Source organism: Alternaria rosae (genome assembly GCF_020736505.1).
Source record: "Alternaria rosae strain MPI-PUGE-AT-0040 chromosome Unknown BKA58scaffold_7, whole genome shotgun sequence".
Classification (NCBI taxonomy): domain Eukaryota; kingdom Fungi; phylum Ascomycota; class Dothideomycetes; order Pleosporales; family Pleosporaceae; genus Alternaria; species Alternaria rosae.
The window spans coordinates 25,553-42,482 of record NW_025763576.1 but is presented as its reverse complement, the minus strand read 5'-3'; the positions used below and the strand labels follow the sequence as shown (position 1 = coordinate 42,482).

At 51.7% G+C, this 16,930-nt stretch overlaps 7 protein-coding genes across 7 annotated transcripts; 4 read left to right on the top strand and 3 right to left on the bottom strand.

The window, feature by feature from the left end:
* The first annotated feature begins 709 nt into the window (after nt 1-709).
* Nucleotides 710-4,869, top strand: BKA58DRAFT_387752 (uncharacterized protein). Its single transcript, XM_046170598.1, has 7 exons — nt 710-1,822; nt 2,015-2,931; nt 2,980-3,141; nt 3,191-3,680; nt 3,725-3,898; nt 3,949-4,060; nt 4,110-4,869. The coding sequence occupies exons 1-7, from the start codon at nt 890-892 to the stop codon at nt 4,802-4,804; spliced, it is 3,483 nt and encodes a 1,160-aa protein (XP_046022951.1). The 5' UTR covers nt 710-889; the 3' UTR covers nt 4,805-4,869.
* Nucleotides 4,870-5,879: 1,010 nt separating this feature from the next.
* Nucleotides 5,880-6,188, top strand: BKA58DRAFT_441304 (uncharacterized protein; the record flags this gene model as incomplete). Its single annotated transcript, XM_046173811.1, has 1 exon — nt 5,880-6,188. One exon carries the CDS (start codon nt 5,880-5,882, stop codon nt 6,186-6,188), a length of 309 nt encoding a protein of 102 aa, XP_046022950.1.
* Nucleotides 6,189-6,326: 138 nt separating this feature from the next.
* On the bottom strand, nt 6,327-10,013 carry BKA58DRAFT_202357 (uncharacterized protein). The gene is made up of 4 exons (XM_046165851.1): nt 9,770-10,013; nt 8,673-9,719; nt 8,492-8,621; nt 6,327-8,396 (listed from the first exon to the last, which is right to left on the bottom strand). The coding sequence occupies exons 1-4, from the start codon at nt 9,960-9,962 to the stop codon at nt 6,527-6,529; spliced, it is 3,240 nt and encodes a 1,079-aa protein (XP_046022949.1). The 5' UTR covers nt 9,963-10,013; the 3' UTR covers nt 6,327-6,526.
* Nucleotides 10,014-10,017: 4 nt separating this feature from the next.
* BKA58DRAFT_470634 (uncharacterized protein) lies at nt 10,018-11,901 on the bottom strand. The gene is made up of 4 exons (XM_046175194.1): nt 11,605-11,901; nt 11,471-11,548; nt 10,447-11,419; nt 10,018-10,396 (listed from the first exon to the last, which is right to left on the bottom strand). The coding sequence occupies exons 1-4, from the start codon at nt 11,719-11,721 to the stop codon at nt 10,158-10,160; spliced, it is 1,407 nt and encodes a 468-aa protein (XP_046022948.1). The 5' UTR covers nt 11,722-11,901; the 3' UTR covers nt 10,018-10,157.
* A 58-nt stretch (nt 11,902-11,959) lies between these two features.
* BKA58DRAFT_387743 (Swi5-domain-containing protein) lies at nt 11,960-13,691 on the top strand. The gene is made up of 2 exons (XM_046170597.1): nt 11,960-12,779; nt 12,829-13,691. Exons 1-2 carry the CDS (start codon nt 12,021-12,023, stop codon nt 13,561-13,563), a joined length of 1,494 nt encoding a protein of 497 aa, XP_046022947.1. The 5' UTR covers nt 11,960-12,020; the 3' UTR covers nt 13,564-13,691.
* Nucleotides 13,690-14,474, bottom strand: BKA58DRAFT_202259 (uncharacterized protein). Its single transcript, XM_046165848.1, has one exon. The coding sequence runs from the start codon at nt 14,301-14,303 to the stop codon at nt 13,728-13,730; it is 576 nt and encodes a 191-aa protein (XP_046022946.1). The 5' UTR covers nt 14,304-14,474; the 3' UTR covers nt 13,690-13,727.
* A 694-nt stretch (nt 14,475-15,168) lies between these two features.
* BKA58DRAFT_202267 (uncharacterized protein) lies at nt 15,169-16,609 on the top strand. Its single transcript, XM_046165849.1, has 2 exons — nt 15,169-15,614; nt 15,671-16,609. The coding sequence occupies exons 1-2, from the start codon at nt 15,397-15,399 to the stop codon at nt 16,560-16,562; spliced, it is 1,110 nt and encodes a 369-aa protein (XP_046022945.1). The 5' UTR covers nt 15,169-15,396; the 3' UTR covers nt 16,563-16,609.
* The last annotated feature ends 321 nt before the right edge of the window (nt 16,610-16,930 follow it).

The window sequence follows — 16,930 nt, the reverse complement described above, 5'->3', positions numbered from 1 at the left end:
ACCAGCAAGGCTGAAAGACGCCCCCATTTTATGCTGACATGATAAGCATTCAACCGGTCATTGCAGATGCGCGACAAGATTTGGCCAGTGATGTCTGCATTGGAATTTGGTGATTGGTTATGGCTGCGCAGCCTTGCATCGTGGCAGCACCCTCGTCAAATATAATCGGTGAGAGAAGACACTCGCGTACCCACGTTGGGATGTGTTCGCGTAAAGGGAGTAGGTATAGAATACCGTTACTTGGTTGAGGCTCATAGTCCATGCCGAGGAGCGGTGGTACCTAGGTATCGTTCTCTCTTTGCGGTTCTCCCGTTTCGTCTAGTGTGAGGCTGCCGTGCGGGTGCGCTGTCGTCGCCATCGCATCGCATCTGATGCCAGTCCGTCTATCTGCACGGAAAGGAGATAGTCTAGCTGTCAGATCTGTATCGGGAATTTGTGCAGCCAGAGAGGACGGCTAGACGCTGCGGATGCGATAGCTAGTGATTGAGAAGCGGCGGAGACGATTTTGGAAGGAATGGATGAGCAACCAATCATCGCTCGCAGCCTGTCGTCAATTTGGCAGCTTCTTCCAACCAGGCCTGGATAAAATCCATCCATGGTGGGAGCGATGATGGAGAGATGGGATCTATGAGTATGAGCCTGAAGCGATCTCCAGGTGCCTAGGTATCGCGAGGGATCGGCGCTATTTTCGGCAAGCGACATGCGGCTGATCCACACGGCCGGCCTAGGCACTTAGATCGGATTCCACTTTTCCAAGCCCACCTAGAATGCCATGCCGGCGTTTCTCCATGGTTGCGACGAAAACAACGTGTGTTATCGCATCATCGTCAATAGTGACTGCGCAAGAGGAGGATAAACGGCCACATGCAACGCCAAGAGTCGGCCTACCATGACGGCCTTGCCTACGCGCGAGAAGCGACCCCTCGAACATACCCAGAATGGCACGTCGCCCCTGCGTCGCATCGGCATGCTGGATTTGCTCGGCCACGATCCACGACCTACATTCATTATCGATACATCACCAGGTAGCCCAAAGTCCGGAAAAGGATGCCACTTGGAGTATTGGAATTCGGCCATGGCCGCCACTGACCCTGGAGGGCTACTACAACTACTAAGCCGAGATGGTGGTGCGTACTCTGCTAATGACGAAGGCTACGCCCCCTTCACAAAGTTTCGAAGCTGGTCTTTGACACACGACACAACGGATAAGCCGTTTCTTTACCATGGATACAACTGGATGAAGATCCATGTGGCTGGCCGCTGGAACGTCATAAGTGGTCTCTTGACCACCATATGCACAGGCAGTGAAGGCTCTGGTATGACCACTCTTACTCGAAAAACTTCCAAATCGAAAGTACCAAACTTCGATTGGACGGATGAGCTTCCCCCTCTGCGATTGTCACGACATGCAGCCTGGGCGCGCAGTATTGACTGGGAGTCCACTCCCCTTGGCCCAATGTCTTCCTGGTCGTCGCAGCTACGCAGTATTGCCAATCTTGTCATGCAAGACCCACGGCCGGCAGTCGTTTTCTACGGTCCAGATCTGATCATGATCTATAACGAAGCAGAGATAGAGCTCTTGGGCGGCTTCCACCCTTGCATGGGAGTAAGCGCTCGCGTCGCGCTTGCCTCAGTCTGGGGCGAGTATTTTGAACCCATCATACAAACCAACCTCGCGGGAGAGACTGTGGAAAAGACGAATACTGCGATACACATGATGCGCAACAATTTCATGGAAGAGACGTACTTCTCCTTAAAGTTTATACCCATCTTAGATGCTGGAGGTGTCACAGTCGGGCATTACGAGCCCTTGGTAGAGACGGTATGTCACAATCTTCGCATTCTTGATTCGAGCTCCGGTCCCTTGCTCCTCCATTGGAGAATCTGACGTCAGGTGCCGATGAGGATGAGGCCCATGGAAGCATGAGATCTTGCACAAGTGTGCTAATGCGACTCTTTGAAGCGATTTGGTGATGCTACCAACTTGTTCATGCACCCGCTAACGGACATGTAGACTAGACAGGTCATTGCGCAAAGACGCTCGCGCGTTCTTCTAGAGCTGAGCGAAGAGATACCCAGGGCACGCAACACGGATACTTACTGGATTCTCGCCACCGAAGTTCTATCACGCAACGATAAGGATATTCCATTCGCATTATTGTACTCGGCTGAAGCAGACGGGCATGGGTCCGAGTCGAGTAGGACGCGCTTTTCCGATACGAACCAACAACACTGCAAGCTTCGTGGCTCATTCGGCCTTCCCAAAGGGTCGCCCGCAGGTCCCGATCATTTGGATTTCCAACAAGACCATGGCTTTACGCCGTACTTCCGTCAAGCTCTTACTGCCCGGAAGCCGATAATAATTCGGTTCGATCAGGATCCTGTGGCAGCAGCATTGGTCAAGGACGTTGAGTGGCAGGGCTTTGGTGATCCTTGCCGAGCGGCAGCCATTTGCCCCCTCAACCCGACTTCTTCAAAAGACAACATCCTTGGTTTCATGGTCATTGGGCTTAACCCCCGTCGGCCATTTGACGAAGATTATCTCCAGTTTATACTGGTTGCCAGTCGCCTCCTTTCAACGTGCTTGACATCAATTCTACTCCATGAAGAAGACATTGGGCGTCGAGAGCGGACTATCGCCAACGCGGAAGCAATGAAATCGCAGCTAAAAGAACAGTTGACGCTATCTCAAGCGGAGTCTGAGCGCAACTTCTCCAAGTTCAAACGCTTCGCAGAGCGTGCCGATGTTGGCATCTTTCTCATAGGAATGGATGGGGTCTACTCGTATAGGAACGAAGCTTGGTTCGAGATGCTTGGTCCAGTAGATCCCGCGGTCGATCTCGCCGATGCATGGAGTATGCTTATTGACGACGACTTCGTTGAAATAGGGCAAGCAAAGTTCAAGGAACTTGTCGAGACCAAACAGCATCAGTAAGTGATATGTCTGTCATGACATATGACGAAGCTTACGGTGGCCAGATCTTTTGAGTTGCGTCTCAAGAAAAGGTGGAATGCGCCTACCCAGCATATGGATGATACATTCCCCGAACAGGAGCCAATGTGGGTCATCACGTCCATCTTTCCTGAGCTCAACGAGGAAGGAGAAGTGATAGAGATAATCGGTTGCTGCACCGACATCAGGTACGTCATCTGCGTCATCTCGCAGTGCCTAACTAAGGGCTTTGAACAGTCAGCAAAAATGGGGGGAGAAGCTTCAAGCGACTCAGGCGACAAGAGCCCGGGAGTCTAAGCGCAGTCTGGAGAACTTCATCGACACGACGTCACACGAGATGCGAAATCCGCTGTCCGCGATCGTTCAGTGTGCAGATAGTATCATCTCGGCTCATAAAAGCTTCGGCAAGTCGACAGATTATCAGAAAGTCTACCAAACCATACTGGAGACTACCATTGACGCTGCCGAAACCATCGTTCAATGCTCGAAGCACATGAAGACTATTGTCGACGACGTGCTTACGATGTCTAAACTGGACTCAGGTCTGTTTGTAATGACGCCAGTCGATGTGAAATTCGACTCAATCGCGAGAGATGCGGTGAAAATGTTTGAAGGCGAAGCCAGGGCAGCTGGCGTAGACTTGCGGTTCCAGCTCGAAGAGTCATGCAAAAAGATCGCAGTCGACCTCGTTTCGCTAGATCCAACAAGGGTGCTACAGATACTCATTGTAAGTACATGAGACACATCTAAGTAGTTTAGCTGACAAGTAAGAACCTCATCACCAATGCGATCAAGTTTACCCGACTCGAAGAGATACGCGAGATTCGGGTGAGCCTTGGGGTCTCTCTCAAGCAGCCGACCCACAGTTTCAGCGTGCCATTCTCACGTAGTTCGGAAACATCAGAAGCAGCATCTCTACAATCGGATTGGGAGAAGGGCGAGATAGTAAGCTGCGGTTGAAAGCGATGTCTCGGGTTTTTCACTGACTCAAAAAGCTCTACATCATCTTCTCAGTGCAGGACACAGGGCGCGGCTTAAGCGATGAAGAACATCAGCTTCTTTTCGCTCGCTTTTCACAAGCGTCTCCGCGTACACATATTGACTATGGTGATTATGGACCTCGAAGGCAAACGAAACACTTGCTGACGCATCTCAGGCGGCTCTGGTCTAGGTCTCTTCATCTCGCGCAAACTTACTGAGATGCATGGCGGCGCTATCGGCTTCGCATCTAAGGCGGGTGTTGGAAGCACGTTCTCCTTCTACGTGAAGAGTCGTAAGAGCGCTCTTCGCCCCAATTTTAACCGAACGGAAAGCGATGCGGCCGTCAGCCTGAGCATACGTGCGCAAAAGACGCTGCTTTCCAGTCGATCGCGCAACGAATCGGACGAACCACTCCAAGTCTCCACTCCTACGAACGGCATACCCAACAAAGACCTCCACGTCCTCATCGTCGAAGACAATCTTGTAAACCAGCGCGTCCTGGCTAAGCAGCTACGGAACACGGGTATGCAGGTCGCTGTCGCGAATCATGGTGGAGAAGCTCTCGACTATCTGCGCACAACGAAGTACTGCATTTCCGATGGCTCTGGAAAGCCGCTTGCACTCATTTTGATGGACTGGGAGATGCCTGTTATGGACGGCTTGACATGCGTCAGGAATATCAGAGAGCTACAGAAAGAAGGCGTTGTCAGAGCGCATGTGCCGGTCATCGCGGTGACTGCCAATGTGAGGAGCGAGCAAGTAGAAGTGGCGTTGAAGGCGGGAATGGACGATGTGATAAGTAAACCATTTAGGATACCGGAGCTCTGTGCTTGTATACAAAAGACGTTGAGGAATACGGCTAGGTCGTAGTCGTAGTGATTTGGAATAGAAATTATTACTCCCGGTCATTGTCTAAAGTAGAAGGATGATGAAGCCAATGAGCTTTTCAAATCGCGACGCCACCGTATTTTCGTCTCAACTCCAAAGGGACGGCATGCCTGTCTTTTAGTTTTGCAAGACGTGAAAGGATTGATAAGTCGACACTCGAGACCTCGGAAAGGCTGTCCGACGGAAACGGCAAACATCGCGTGCGAGCCATTCCGCAATGCGCACTCCGCACAACCACTCCGCAAAAGTACTCCGGGCCTGTGCATTCACATACTCAGCGCATCATCAAGAGTCTCACCATCAATCACGAATACACGTGCACCATCGCGAACATTCCAGCTCACGCAGCCAAGCTTCGTTGAGCCGCACGCCCTAGGGTGCGCCTGAACTAACCACCAATCCTTCTCTTTCTTCCAGGCACGACGAAACATGCAATTTTGCGCAAATAGCGACTATGACACACGAAATGGCCTTTAGAGGTAACTCGTGTGTCAAAGTCAAGAACGTGATGGTTGTCGCGGTGGGACCTTGCGGTATAAAAAGTCTGTTGAGGCTGAGCCGACGGAAACCGACGACGCCTCTCACCCCGTTCTCCTGAGAGCCTCGCGGGAGCTAAGCGGTTAACGGAGATCATGCCATGTGCATTAGCTATTCCTGGGTTGATTCTGGTTTAAAGAGGTTTAGTCAGGGCACATGCGAAGAATACTGTCATGACGTCTTACGGTGTGTATTGTGGCTTCTAGACACTCGGTGGTAACCAGCGCGAGGCGATGCTACCTTGCTAGACCCACATGTGCGACCTTTGCGAAAAATCAGTCACGGCGCACGTGGAGTGTGTGTCCAAGATCTCACGATCGTTTGGCTGGTGGTGGAAAAACGAGGAAAATCTCTTCATGGTGCCATGGGGTATATAAGGGATGGGGAGGTGGGTTCGTTGGAGAAGCATCAGCATCAAGTCATCATCAAGTCTACTACTACACTTCAATCTCCAACTTCAAGACCACCAAACATTCCATACATCTCCAGAGTCATCTGAACCAAACGCCCAACCACCAAAATGAACAACTTCGACTGCCACCCGCGCGTTCTATCCCTCTCCTCCACCTCAACCCCATCTTCTTCCATCCCCACAACACCGTTCGCGCAATCTCGCCGCCAATCCCACGAGTCAGCACACGACGCCCACCACTTCGTCAACCAAGAGGAGAAGACACAGCACAAGCTGAACCTCAGCATCAAGAAGATGTGGGAAGGCGTCAAGAGGCATGCTGTTGAGCACCACAAGAGTGTCAATGCGGCGTACATGGCTAGCTACGGATGCGGTACTGCGGCTGCAGCAAACACTACTGGCGGCAAGGCGTTGTAAATGGAGTGTCGACGACGACAGTATACAGAGATATGGATGGGGACTGAGTAAGAGGAAGAGGAGGACATGAACGATGATATGACGACTAAAAGTGGATTTTCTGGTGCATTATACCCCGACGAACGATTTGTGGCGCCGAGGAGGAGCTGGGACAGTGGCTTGGATACTGTTGTAATATCTAATGTATACGTGAGAGACGTTCCTGAATACATCTTCCGTCTATACCACTGCCTAGTTGATGATCGAAGCGGTTGAAACAACCTGTACATTGTACTGATCATTTCCCAGCGCCCGGGCACTTCCAACATATGATAAAAGGAACAGGATATGGAAGCATATCAGTAGTCGTCGTCTGACTCTTCCTCGATGTCAACCTCATCCGCTTCCACATCACTTTCTTTCTCTTCAGTTGCATCTTCGTCCTCGTCCATAACAACACCCAATTCTCTTCGCCCCGCAGCGAATAGTGCCTTATCTTCCTCTTTCAGCTCTTTCGCAGTTCTACGCATCGTCGGATTAAGGACATCGATAACGAATTTTTCGAGTGTTCCACCGAATGACTCATGTTGAAAAATGAGTCTGGGTACCAGCTCTTCCAGGCATACGCGTAGATGCGCATCCTCAAGGTTTATGCGCCGTAGTTCATTTGGAGAATACCGAGGGTATGGTTGCTTTGTGTAATTAGGCTTGTCGAAGTGTTCTATGCGATCGATGTCGCAGCATGTGTGTCGTATCTCCAAGTATGAGAATACGAAGAGGCGGATGTAAGCATGGATAAGTCGAGGGAGGCCGAGTGTGCTTGCCACTCTATCAGTCCACTGGGTCAGATCGAGGAGTATCCTCTTGATGACACCACATCGTGACTCGTCGTCGTCGTTGTCTGCATACAACCTGACACTTTCCAAATCTCTTGCTAGAGTTGTGTTCTTGAATCGTTCGGAGATGAGAGGAAATTGCGGACACCACCGACTTTCCGCGAATGTATGCTTCCAAAAACATGAGAGAAAGTCGCACCCAAAATTGCTACATCCACATTCGCATTGGTCAAGTATCTCCCCTTTTACAAGAAACTCATAGTCTTCGTACGTCCAGGCGTCCTTTATGACATCGCCATCTGCGAAACTGGCTCCAATCCGCAGATGTTCAGCAGATTGCCAAGCCAAACAATGTGCAGCGGTGGTCTGCGTTCCTGGCCACGTCTCTCTCAGATCCGCACCTCTTGAGAGAAACCATCGGACTGCCATATCACGCTCACTAAAACACCCTGGATCAGTACCATCCATTGATTGCGTGGCCAAATACACCAACGGCGAGCAGGCTGTCTCCTTGCTGCACTTGAAGTTCTCTTGACTAATATCACAGATGCCGGCCATTTCAAAAGTTTGGAGTACCTTGAGTTTGTCGAGCTTCCACATTTGTGGCATGTGATAAAGGCTTTTCCGCTGTGGCCAATAACGTTTGGGCACGTCAACTCCTTCGCTTACTATTGCAGTGAGCGTACAACCCATATGTGCGTCTGGTAAGCCTGTACGAGCGCGATCACAACAATGTTGAACGTCATGCTTTTCCATCAGTAGCTTGACCTCGTGCCTTTGCTTGATGATAGGACTTGACACGAGCTGGACAACGTCCATAGTGAGGGTTTCTGACCCAAAACAACCGTGAGAAAGCGCGTCCTCGAAGTGGCCAATGAAATTGAGCAGTGGTTCATCGCACGTCTCCCTCTGTGACAACCAAAATTCCAACATGTCCAGTCGATTTGTAGCAGCTGAGAAGCTGAGTAAAGTTTGGGTGAGGCGCCGCGTGTAAGAGCTACAGTCCTTCAGATATCCAACTAAGTTGGCATTGAGCAGGACTCTGCAACCATCCATCCAACCAGTAAGAGTAGACATGATCAGGGCGTCGACAAGCGTGTCCGCATCTAGAGTGTATAAGTGTCTGGGTTGATGTAAGAACTCCTGGAGCTGATGGTCCGATTTCATCAAAATCGCTTCTAGTAGCTCGCTGGCATCTAGTAAGGGGCTGATGAAACTTTCGTAGCGAATCTCGGCGAAGACTGCTAACCACGCTTGGGCTCCGGTCGTTGCAAATCTGAAGGTAGTCCGACTTATCTGCAGCTCTTGTTCGAGTAGTAATCCTAAGAGACCCACCTGGATATCCATGTTCTGATAAGGGGGGTAACATATCAAAAGAGTGTCGATGCATGTACTGTCCACGCTTAGCGTTGTTACAATTCGAGGTGATACGATAGCACCACAAATGAAGACTAGACTCATAGAGAACAAAGGTCAACGAATACTCACAATCCATAGTCGTCTGTCTCGAAAGCTTCACTTGGCATTAGCCGAAGTAGAGTTTTGAACAGATAAGCAAGGTTCTCAAAGGCGTCGGCATAGCTTTCGTCGGGGTCCAGAAAGCTAATGCTGTCACAAACTTGCTATGCTGATGGTCAGCTTTCGTTGCGTACCGATAGGGGTTGTTTACGTGCATGTAGAAGCGTCATTCCATTTGCTAGTCGATCGTGTGGTGACGCTTGTTTCAGCTGAAATATCCTGGCCAATTTCTCGACCTCGACCCGAAAAGTGTCCATTGGCATGTTCATACTAGACTTGACAAGTGTTCCAACAAACTCGAATGCAGGAGACCAACGAACAATGCGATGACACTCCAGATTCTGCTTGAGCGATAACCCAGCGCCATAAGATAGTTGAAACGACAGCAAGACTTTCTTCCTGAGAAGAAGACTATACAGTGTAGCTTGAAGTTGCAGATCTTTCATCACGCTCTGAAATGCAGACTGAGGACACCCTGCGTCGTGCATAGACGTTCGTGTACATGTGAGAGCAAACAGTCCTGAGCGATAACGAAGCGATGAGATTTGCGGTCGGCATGTACACGAGAGTTTTGCGTATCGTTGTTTCAGCCTTCGGTCTTTTCGGTGAAGCGATCTCAGACTTATCATATCGGTTTCCAATGTAGAGTTCGTCATGAGCGATATTTCGTCGAGCTTTGCCTGTAAACTGTGTAAACCGATATGAAGACTTTGAAAACTGTGTGACGTGGTAGAAAATCCTGATTCGAGCATGTGTGATTGTCGAGCGAGCTGAAGACTTGTCGCATCAAATACATCGCGCTGTAGCTGTAGACTCGAGAAGTGATGTATGCTTTGATCCATGGATAGCTGGGTGTAGTGCAACCAAGCATTCTCAGAAGCCAACCGCTGTTGGTCGATGACGAGGGCGAGTAGCGCAGTCTGTAGACTTTGCTGTATGGTGTTGAGAACATCTTTCCAGTATTTGATCTCCGCCTCTTTGAACGGGAAAGCCAATGGCTTCGTCAACTTCTTTAAGCTCCACTTGATCCCGCCGTTCGCTGCTTGGTTGTCTGGTTTGAGCTTCTTTCTGATAGTCGCGATGGCGTTCGCACACGACACGATGCCCGTGCGTGTTGCTGACACAGACTGAGATGGGTCCACTTTCCCGATGACGGATTCAAGTCGTTCAAGAAGATTCGCAAGTTCGTCGGTCTCCGCTGCAATTTGTTCAGCCTTGTCTTTCGCTTCCTTGACGCCACTGAGGTACCATTCGAGGCCTTTGCAAACCTGGATGGCGAGAGAAACGACACCAACGGCACTGCCGGTGATGGAAAATGGGTCTGCCATAGCAGGTCTCGGTCTGTTGACTGTGGTTTAGAGTGAGGAGGGAGAGAGAAAGGGAGGCGCACGAGAAGAGCGGGGCAGATGAGAAGGCTGAGGCTGAGGCGCAGCGCATGCATGCCATGCTGTCGATGGGCAACCACTCAGAATGATCTCACGTTCACCGGTGCAGTACACCCATGCAGCCACCTTGTCATATAGTGTGTCTATCTCACGGCGACGTACTGCATGGACTGATATTGACCAATGATAATAATATGCGTATGTATTCCTGTATGCCCTATGCGTCTATGTCAACAAGAAAGAAAAGAGGCTCAATGCTGCGCAGCTAGAGATCTATGCTCCTTATTCAGACGCGGTGAATCCTCATCGTCGTCATCTGAGTCGAGACCTTCCAGCTCGAACTCCTCAGCATCTCTCACTCTACGATCGACCCTAGTGTATCCATTGACGTGCCCGTTCGCGTGACCGTTCGTGAGGGGCGCTTCGGCATCGGCTTTGTCGTCTTGTTCCCAAGTGTACACAGCGTAGAGGTGGATGAGCATGTTGACAACTAGACATGGGTTAGTTTGAGAAAGTGGCGAGGACTGTGGGGAGACTTACAAAGGAATAGTAAGAAGGCGATGCTATAGAGGATCAGCACGTAAGACACGTGCGTGACGTTCGCATCAGATAGCAGCTTCATCTGCTCTTCGGTGGCGCCCATGAACATGAAGCCTCCAGCCATCAGCAGGAACGGTGTCAGGTATTGGAAGCTGTTCGGGTCCGAGCCATCGGTCGCAACAGAAGCGCGGTCCTTGAGTACGAACGAGATCTCGATGATGCGTGCGGCACCTGCGGCCATGAGGGTGTAGCCGAAAATGGTGTGGATCATGGTCGAAATTGGCAGATGTTGCGGGTGCGCAGACATGGCCCATCCGGTCATCAAGATGATGATACCAGGGATAAGGTTACGCTTCGGTTGTCCATTGCGCTTTCGGCTCAGCCAGACACCGACCAAGCCCGCAGCCCACCATACGATGCCCATAGATGTGTGCTGAAGGTCGTTGTGTACCCATGGTCCTCCCCAGCGGTGTTCGGTGAAGGTGTTGACGCAGCCCCAGGCGGCGATCACGAGCGAGTCGAAGAACTCCTGGCTCCTTCCGGTCCTCCGCAGCCACATCTGCCCTACTAGGAGTAGGATAAGGAGGATGATGCCGTATGCGATGAAGGCGCTGCCCATGATGAAATGCGCCAGACATTGTCCGGTATGGTCCGCTCTGCAGAAGCCGAGTGCGGTAATCCCTCCAAAGAGGAATTGCACCCATGTCACCACTGGCATGGCCTTTCCAACAACACCATGCGCCTTCACTACCACGCGCCGTATCTTCCCATTGATGCCCTTCTCCAGGTGTAACTTCAGGTAGATGCCCATGGCGACCTGGGACACTAACATGAGCATGATAACAGGGACGAACTGGGAGTGGATGTTGTCGGTGAACTGCCTGCCCTTGTGTCTATGGCCGAGAAAGTATCCGATGATTGCGAGGACGGTTCCGAGGGATTGTACCGGGACGTGCCATTTGGATCGTATTATCTAACGTTGCTGTCAGCCCATGCTCCTCAGTCTCAATGTGAGGTAACCTACTCCTAACACCATACCAGTCGGGAAGATGATGCCCCATGCCACCGTTTGGATCAAGATGTGCGTCCATAATATCGAGTCCTACATCAACCATCAGTCATTCTCTCTGAACCGGGCTAGTCGAGGTGTCAACCCACTATTGGGTCAGGTGATATGGCATCACCGTCTGGGATCGCATCCATATCGTGGTCGTGAGCTGTGACTGCTGCGGTGTAAAGAAACGCCGCAAGGGCCGTTCTCGTAGTGACCCCCATTCCGCCCTGGGGTTTTCTGAATAAGATTCGGGTCGCTGCAGCTGGCGCCACGAGCAGGTGATTATCGTGGAGTCTGCCGCGTAAGGTGTTTCAGGATAGCATCAGGCGCGTGCTAAGGTGGGACCGAATGGGGAGGCGAGTGTGGTTGTTGTTTCCCTTGCAGGCGTCGTCGCAATCTCGTGCTTACGTGAACAGAAGGCGCCACCGCCATTGGCTTCCGCCACACTCCGACCGGGCGATCAACACCATCATCTCCGACACCATCACTGGCCTGCAGCTTCAGCTTCGCCATTCACTCCATGACTTTCGAGAAGGGCGTCACTGAAATCGCGGACTCGGATGATGATCCAATGACGTCGTCACCTTGTGTTGTTCCGGATGAAGCGGGCGACAAGCATTGCGCAGTGTCCAATGTTCCGTACCAAGAGCGACAAGACGCGCTGCACGTGGCAGATGGCCTTCAACAAGCATTGCCCGAACGCGATGCCAGCACGTCTGTAATCTTGGGCGCCGATCTCATTGATGCTCCAGTTGACGTCCGCGCGTTGAGAATTGATCAGACTAACATGATGCTTCATGAGACGACTGCAGCGCAAAGAGGAGAAGGAGCGGCTGTCGAAGGTGGCAGCCACGGCCTGAGACTCCACACACAAAAGCATCCACAACAGCCAGAATCGACGGCTAGAGACACGTCAGAGGGGCCTCACGTGATGGTCGTTTCAACTGAAGACGGGGGTTCAGTTGCCAAGGAGGTTGAATCTGACCCCACAGCCGGTGGTGACGAACAGCAACCACCCGTAAGCCATGCCAATCCATATCCTGCCGAACAGGAAGTACCTGAGGCTATTCAACTCACGATGGCGGATGCGCCGTTGAACGTACCAGGTGCTACTGCACTCGCTCCATCGGAGTTCAGCGTCGACTCCGAATTCTCAAACGGAGCAACATGTCAATCGCAAAGTACTGTCACACGCGACAGTCTGCCCCAAGAGTCGAAAGATGACCCGAGTCCAGCTGTACGGCATCATCTGATAGATGGACATATGAGCGAGAACGTAGTCTGTCCTAGACCAATGCTATGTAAGTTCACGCGCTCACATGCGATAGGATCATTCTCTGCCGGACTCAACAGCAGCCAGCATGCAGTCAAATACGACAAGTATTACGATAGGCTCGCCAGGCGACGCAGGTCCCGCCACGACCATGCCGGACGACTACACCAGCTCCACGCGCCACAGGGCTCAAGACCAAGCAGATAGGCCTCCTGACGCGCGAATGAATACCAACACTAGCGAAGCTGCAACGATCGAAAACGGAACTAGCTCGGAGATCGGTCAGGAACAAACTTCCCGAAGCCGAACCGCGGACCAACAGCCATCCGTAGAAGAAGTGGCATCATCGAAAGAGAGCGCAAACTCAAGTTTTGGTGCTAGTTCACCAATCGCTCAACCATCTACCCATGCCCAACCACACGCTGACGCCCAACGCTTGTCATCGCCCATCCCAATGCCTCCGTCGAGAACACCACAGGAAATCACCCTTGACAATCTGAGAGCCCAAAAAGCTGCACTCTTAGCCTCTCTCGGTACCCTTCCAGCGATCCAAGTGCTGATGGAGGAGAACGCCCTTTCAGATGCCGAATCAGGCGATGCCAATGATGAACCTACTGAGACCGATATCATGGCGGCTGCAAACAAGATCGTGAAAGAGCACATCAAGTTGTTACACGAATACAACGAGCTGAAAGATGTGGGTCAGGGCTTGATGGGCCTTATTGCGGATCAGCGGGGCGTACGGATAGTCGAAGTTCAAGAGGAGTTTGGCATCGATGCGCAGGACTGATCGCAGGTTTACCAGTGTACTGTGAACGCCAACGGGAGTGAGGAAGCGATAGACGACGGCGTGAACTAGGTGTGAGAGGCGCAGAATGAACACGGCATCTGAGTGTCAAATAAACCTTATACTATATGTACTTCCTCTTTTGCTCTATATGCAATCTGCCGTTCTCAGGCTACACACCACCGTCCCTTGCTTAGTTCGACTGCCCGCTGATCCGTCACGCCAGGCTCGAGGCTCCAGCTCGCCGACTTTGCCAATACCAGCTGATGCCTGTCTCCATCAACAATCTTGGTGGCGATCCTTGGCCTTGACACATCTTCTGACAGACCCCAAGTACAAGTGGACGCGACGAGACCAGTTGCGCAATACGAGCGCATCCTCGGTTCATCCAAGATGCGGCTCATCCTCCAGATCTGGAGCGGGCCTCTCGAAGCCCGCTCTCTCTGCGGGTAGCGAGAAACTCCGCGCACGGACTGCGAGCCGTGTCGCAGGGACGCGTTTGGCCAGATTGCCGGAAACCGGAGAAGCACCGATTGGAAAGGGAGAATTCCAGAAGATTGGGTCTTGAGAGACAACGCCACATACAATGTAGTTTTTCTTTTGCGACCTGCAGCACGCAGATATCTTCTTGCAAGACTTGGGTTGCAGACTATGGTCAGCTGAGCCAAGATCCTCGTACGATGTTCCATGACTCTGCACATTGCCATCCCGGTCAATGTCGGCCACCAGCACCTCAGCATCATCTTCGACTGGATTGACTGCAACCATCGTCTTGTATAATTGCGGGGCTTCCTCGGTCGTATTCGCTCATGTGGTCAGGGGCAGCGGCGGAAGCTACGAGTGTACCCCGAAGCCACCAGCAGAGATGACCCCATACTTCGATAGGGTCTCATGCGGGTATCAGCATTTGACGCGTACCAACTTCGTCTCAATCATCGGTGCACATCAAATGCAGACTTTGGGCCGTGACGCCCAGCTTTACGCAACAATTGCGGGGAGGTGGGAGTGTAGAAGCTCTGTGTATCAGCCCAGGGGTCAACTGACGAAGTGGCGGTGCAGATTCTGCGTCTTTGGTGTGGAGTCGGATGTCGTGCATTCATGCATTCGCGTCGACGAGTTCCATGAGCGTTGAAGATCCGCGGCCCCACGCAGGAAGGCAACCTTGGGAAAATCTTGAGTATCCCAGTCCTCGGAGGTATTATCGCGACATCTATGTTCATCATTACTTACATGTCATGAAATCGGCGACTGTCGTTCAGCACGCGAGGAGAATAGTAATCATCTTCAACAAGCACAAAATCTGGTATTTCCATTACGTTCCACGATATACGTCAGCCGTGTCCAATTTAAGGTTTAAGATGACACTTACTTTCGGGTAGGAGACACACATCTAACTTACAAGTGGCACTCTGAACGTCGGAGGCTAGAGAGGTTAGTGTCCCGCTGGTTGATACCAGGCTAGGCAGCTGGTCCACTCCTCAATGCACGTCTACTCGCAAACGCAAGCGAGGGTCCTTCGGAACACTTGGGATTACTAGCGAGTAGCATCTACACGTGGTGATTGGCAGCTAGAGCATGGCAGGACAACCCAAGCCGCTTGCTATGTTGACAGCTCCACGGTGCATGCCGTCCCGTCCACTAATGCCATCCCATTGCTAGTCAGTTACCCATGATGAACTTATCGGCAGTTTGCAACGTGCTTTCTGGAGCGGGCGTGCCTCCTTTTCGGGATCAAGAGCGATATATGGTCGTTTTGAAGACCCTGAGCTCTCCTGCTCTAGGTTCTTTCTGAACGGACTTTCCCTTCCCCAACTTCGGCGTTACTTACACCACACAATGTCGACTACCGTCCAGGACTTCCAGCTTGCGGCTCTGGCCGCCGGCTTCACGATTGGGTTCGGGTTCTTAACAGTATGGGAGGCTGTCAAGCAGACACGGCGGAACCACAGCCCACTACGGTCGGCCTACATCTACATGATATGGGGTGAGATTCTGGTCAATGTCATCATCGGTATCATTGGATGGCTGTTCTTGAACGATAAGCTTGGGCCGACGTTAGTTTCCTGCCCCTACTACACGATATGAGGCCTCATACTAACAAGAATTGCAGTGTTCCTGTCCTATTCTTCATCCTGTTCTTCTGGGTGTGGGAGATCCAACTGCTCATGCAAATCATCATCAACCGCATTGCCCTCATCGCAGAACACCGGACTACCATCCGCAACCTCAAATGGGGAACAGTAGTCCTCATCACCAGCATTAACATCGCCGTCTTCTGTATCTGGATCCCATCGCACACTGTCCCGCCAATCAGCGAAACATTCGTCAAGATCAACAACGTCTGGGACAAGATCAGCAAGGTGCTCATCTTGATCGTCGACGCAGGCCTGAACTGGTACTTCCTGCGCACCGTTAAGATCAGGCTCGTCGAACAACACGGCCTGACCAAATACGCGCCGCTTGTAGGCTTCAACGGCAAGCTAATGGTCGTCTCCATCGCCATGGACGCCCTTCTCATCGGTCTCATGTTCCTCAAAAACCAAGTCGTATACATCCAATTCCACCCCGTCGTCTACATGGTCAAGCTCAACATCGAAATGTCCATGGCCTCCCTCGTCGTCCGCCTCGCGCAAGGCAAGCCCCAGAACGATATGAACCCCGAAGAATTCCACAGCTCCTCAGGCCCCGACTCGCACTCCCGCTCCAACGCACGCTCGCACCAACCGCATTCAGTGCAGCTTACCAACCGATCTAAACGCAATACGACCAACATGCGCAGCACGGGGCTGAGCAAGATCGATAGTGACGAGAGTCTGGAGCTAGGTGGTATCCAGTGTAGAACCGATCTACATATCACACATGAGGATAGGAAAGATTACGTTGACAGGAAAGATTTCATAGAAGGTAGCTCGAGGAGTAGCAACGACGCGCCGGCGCCTAGTGTGTTTGGGGATGAGACGCCGTTGAAGCAAGGGACGAGGATACAAGAAAGGGAGATGTGAGGAGCGCTTTCATTTGTTTATTGAGCGGTTGTAATTAATGATACCCGTGGATATGTAATCAGAATTGGTCACTACAAGGACGCCGTCGCACACTGAATGACAGGCCTCATCATCAGCTTCCACTAACCCGTCTACTCACTGACAAGCCGGACGTCTAGCCTTCCCATCAAATGCCGGTGCCAGTTCGAGCTCTTCTCTCCCCACCGGCGGCTTTCTGGCCCGTGCTCACTTGATCCCAGCACGCGCGCCTTCGTCTTCACTCTCACTTCAGCTCAGACCCAACAATTGGACAGCCGCCTATTGTTCGGTCTCGCTTATCTCGCTGCCGATAGTTCATCCGGAGGCCGAGCGCACGCATATATGTTGCG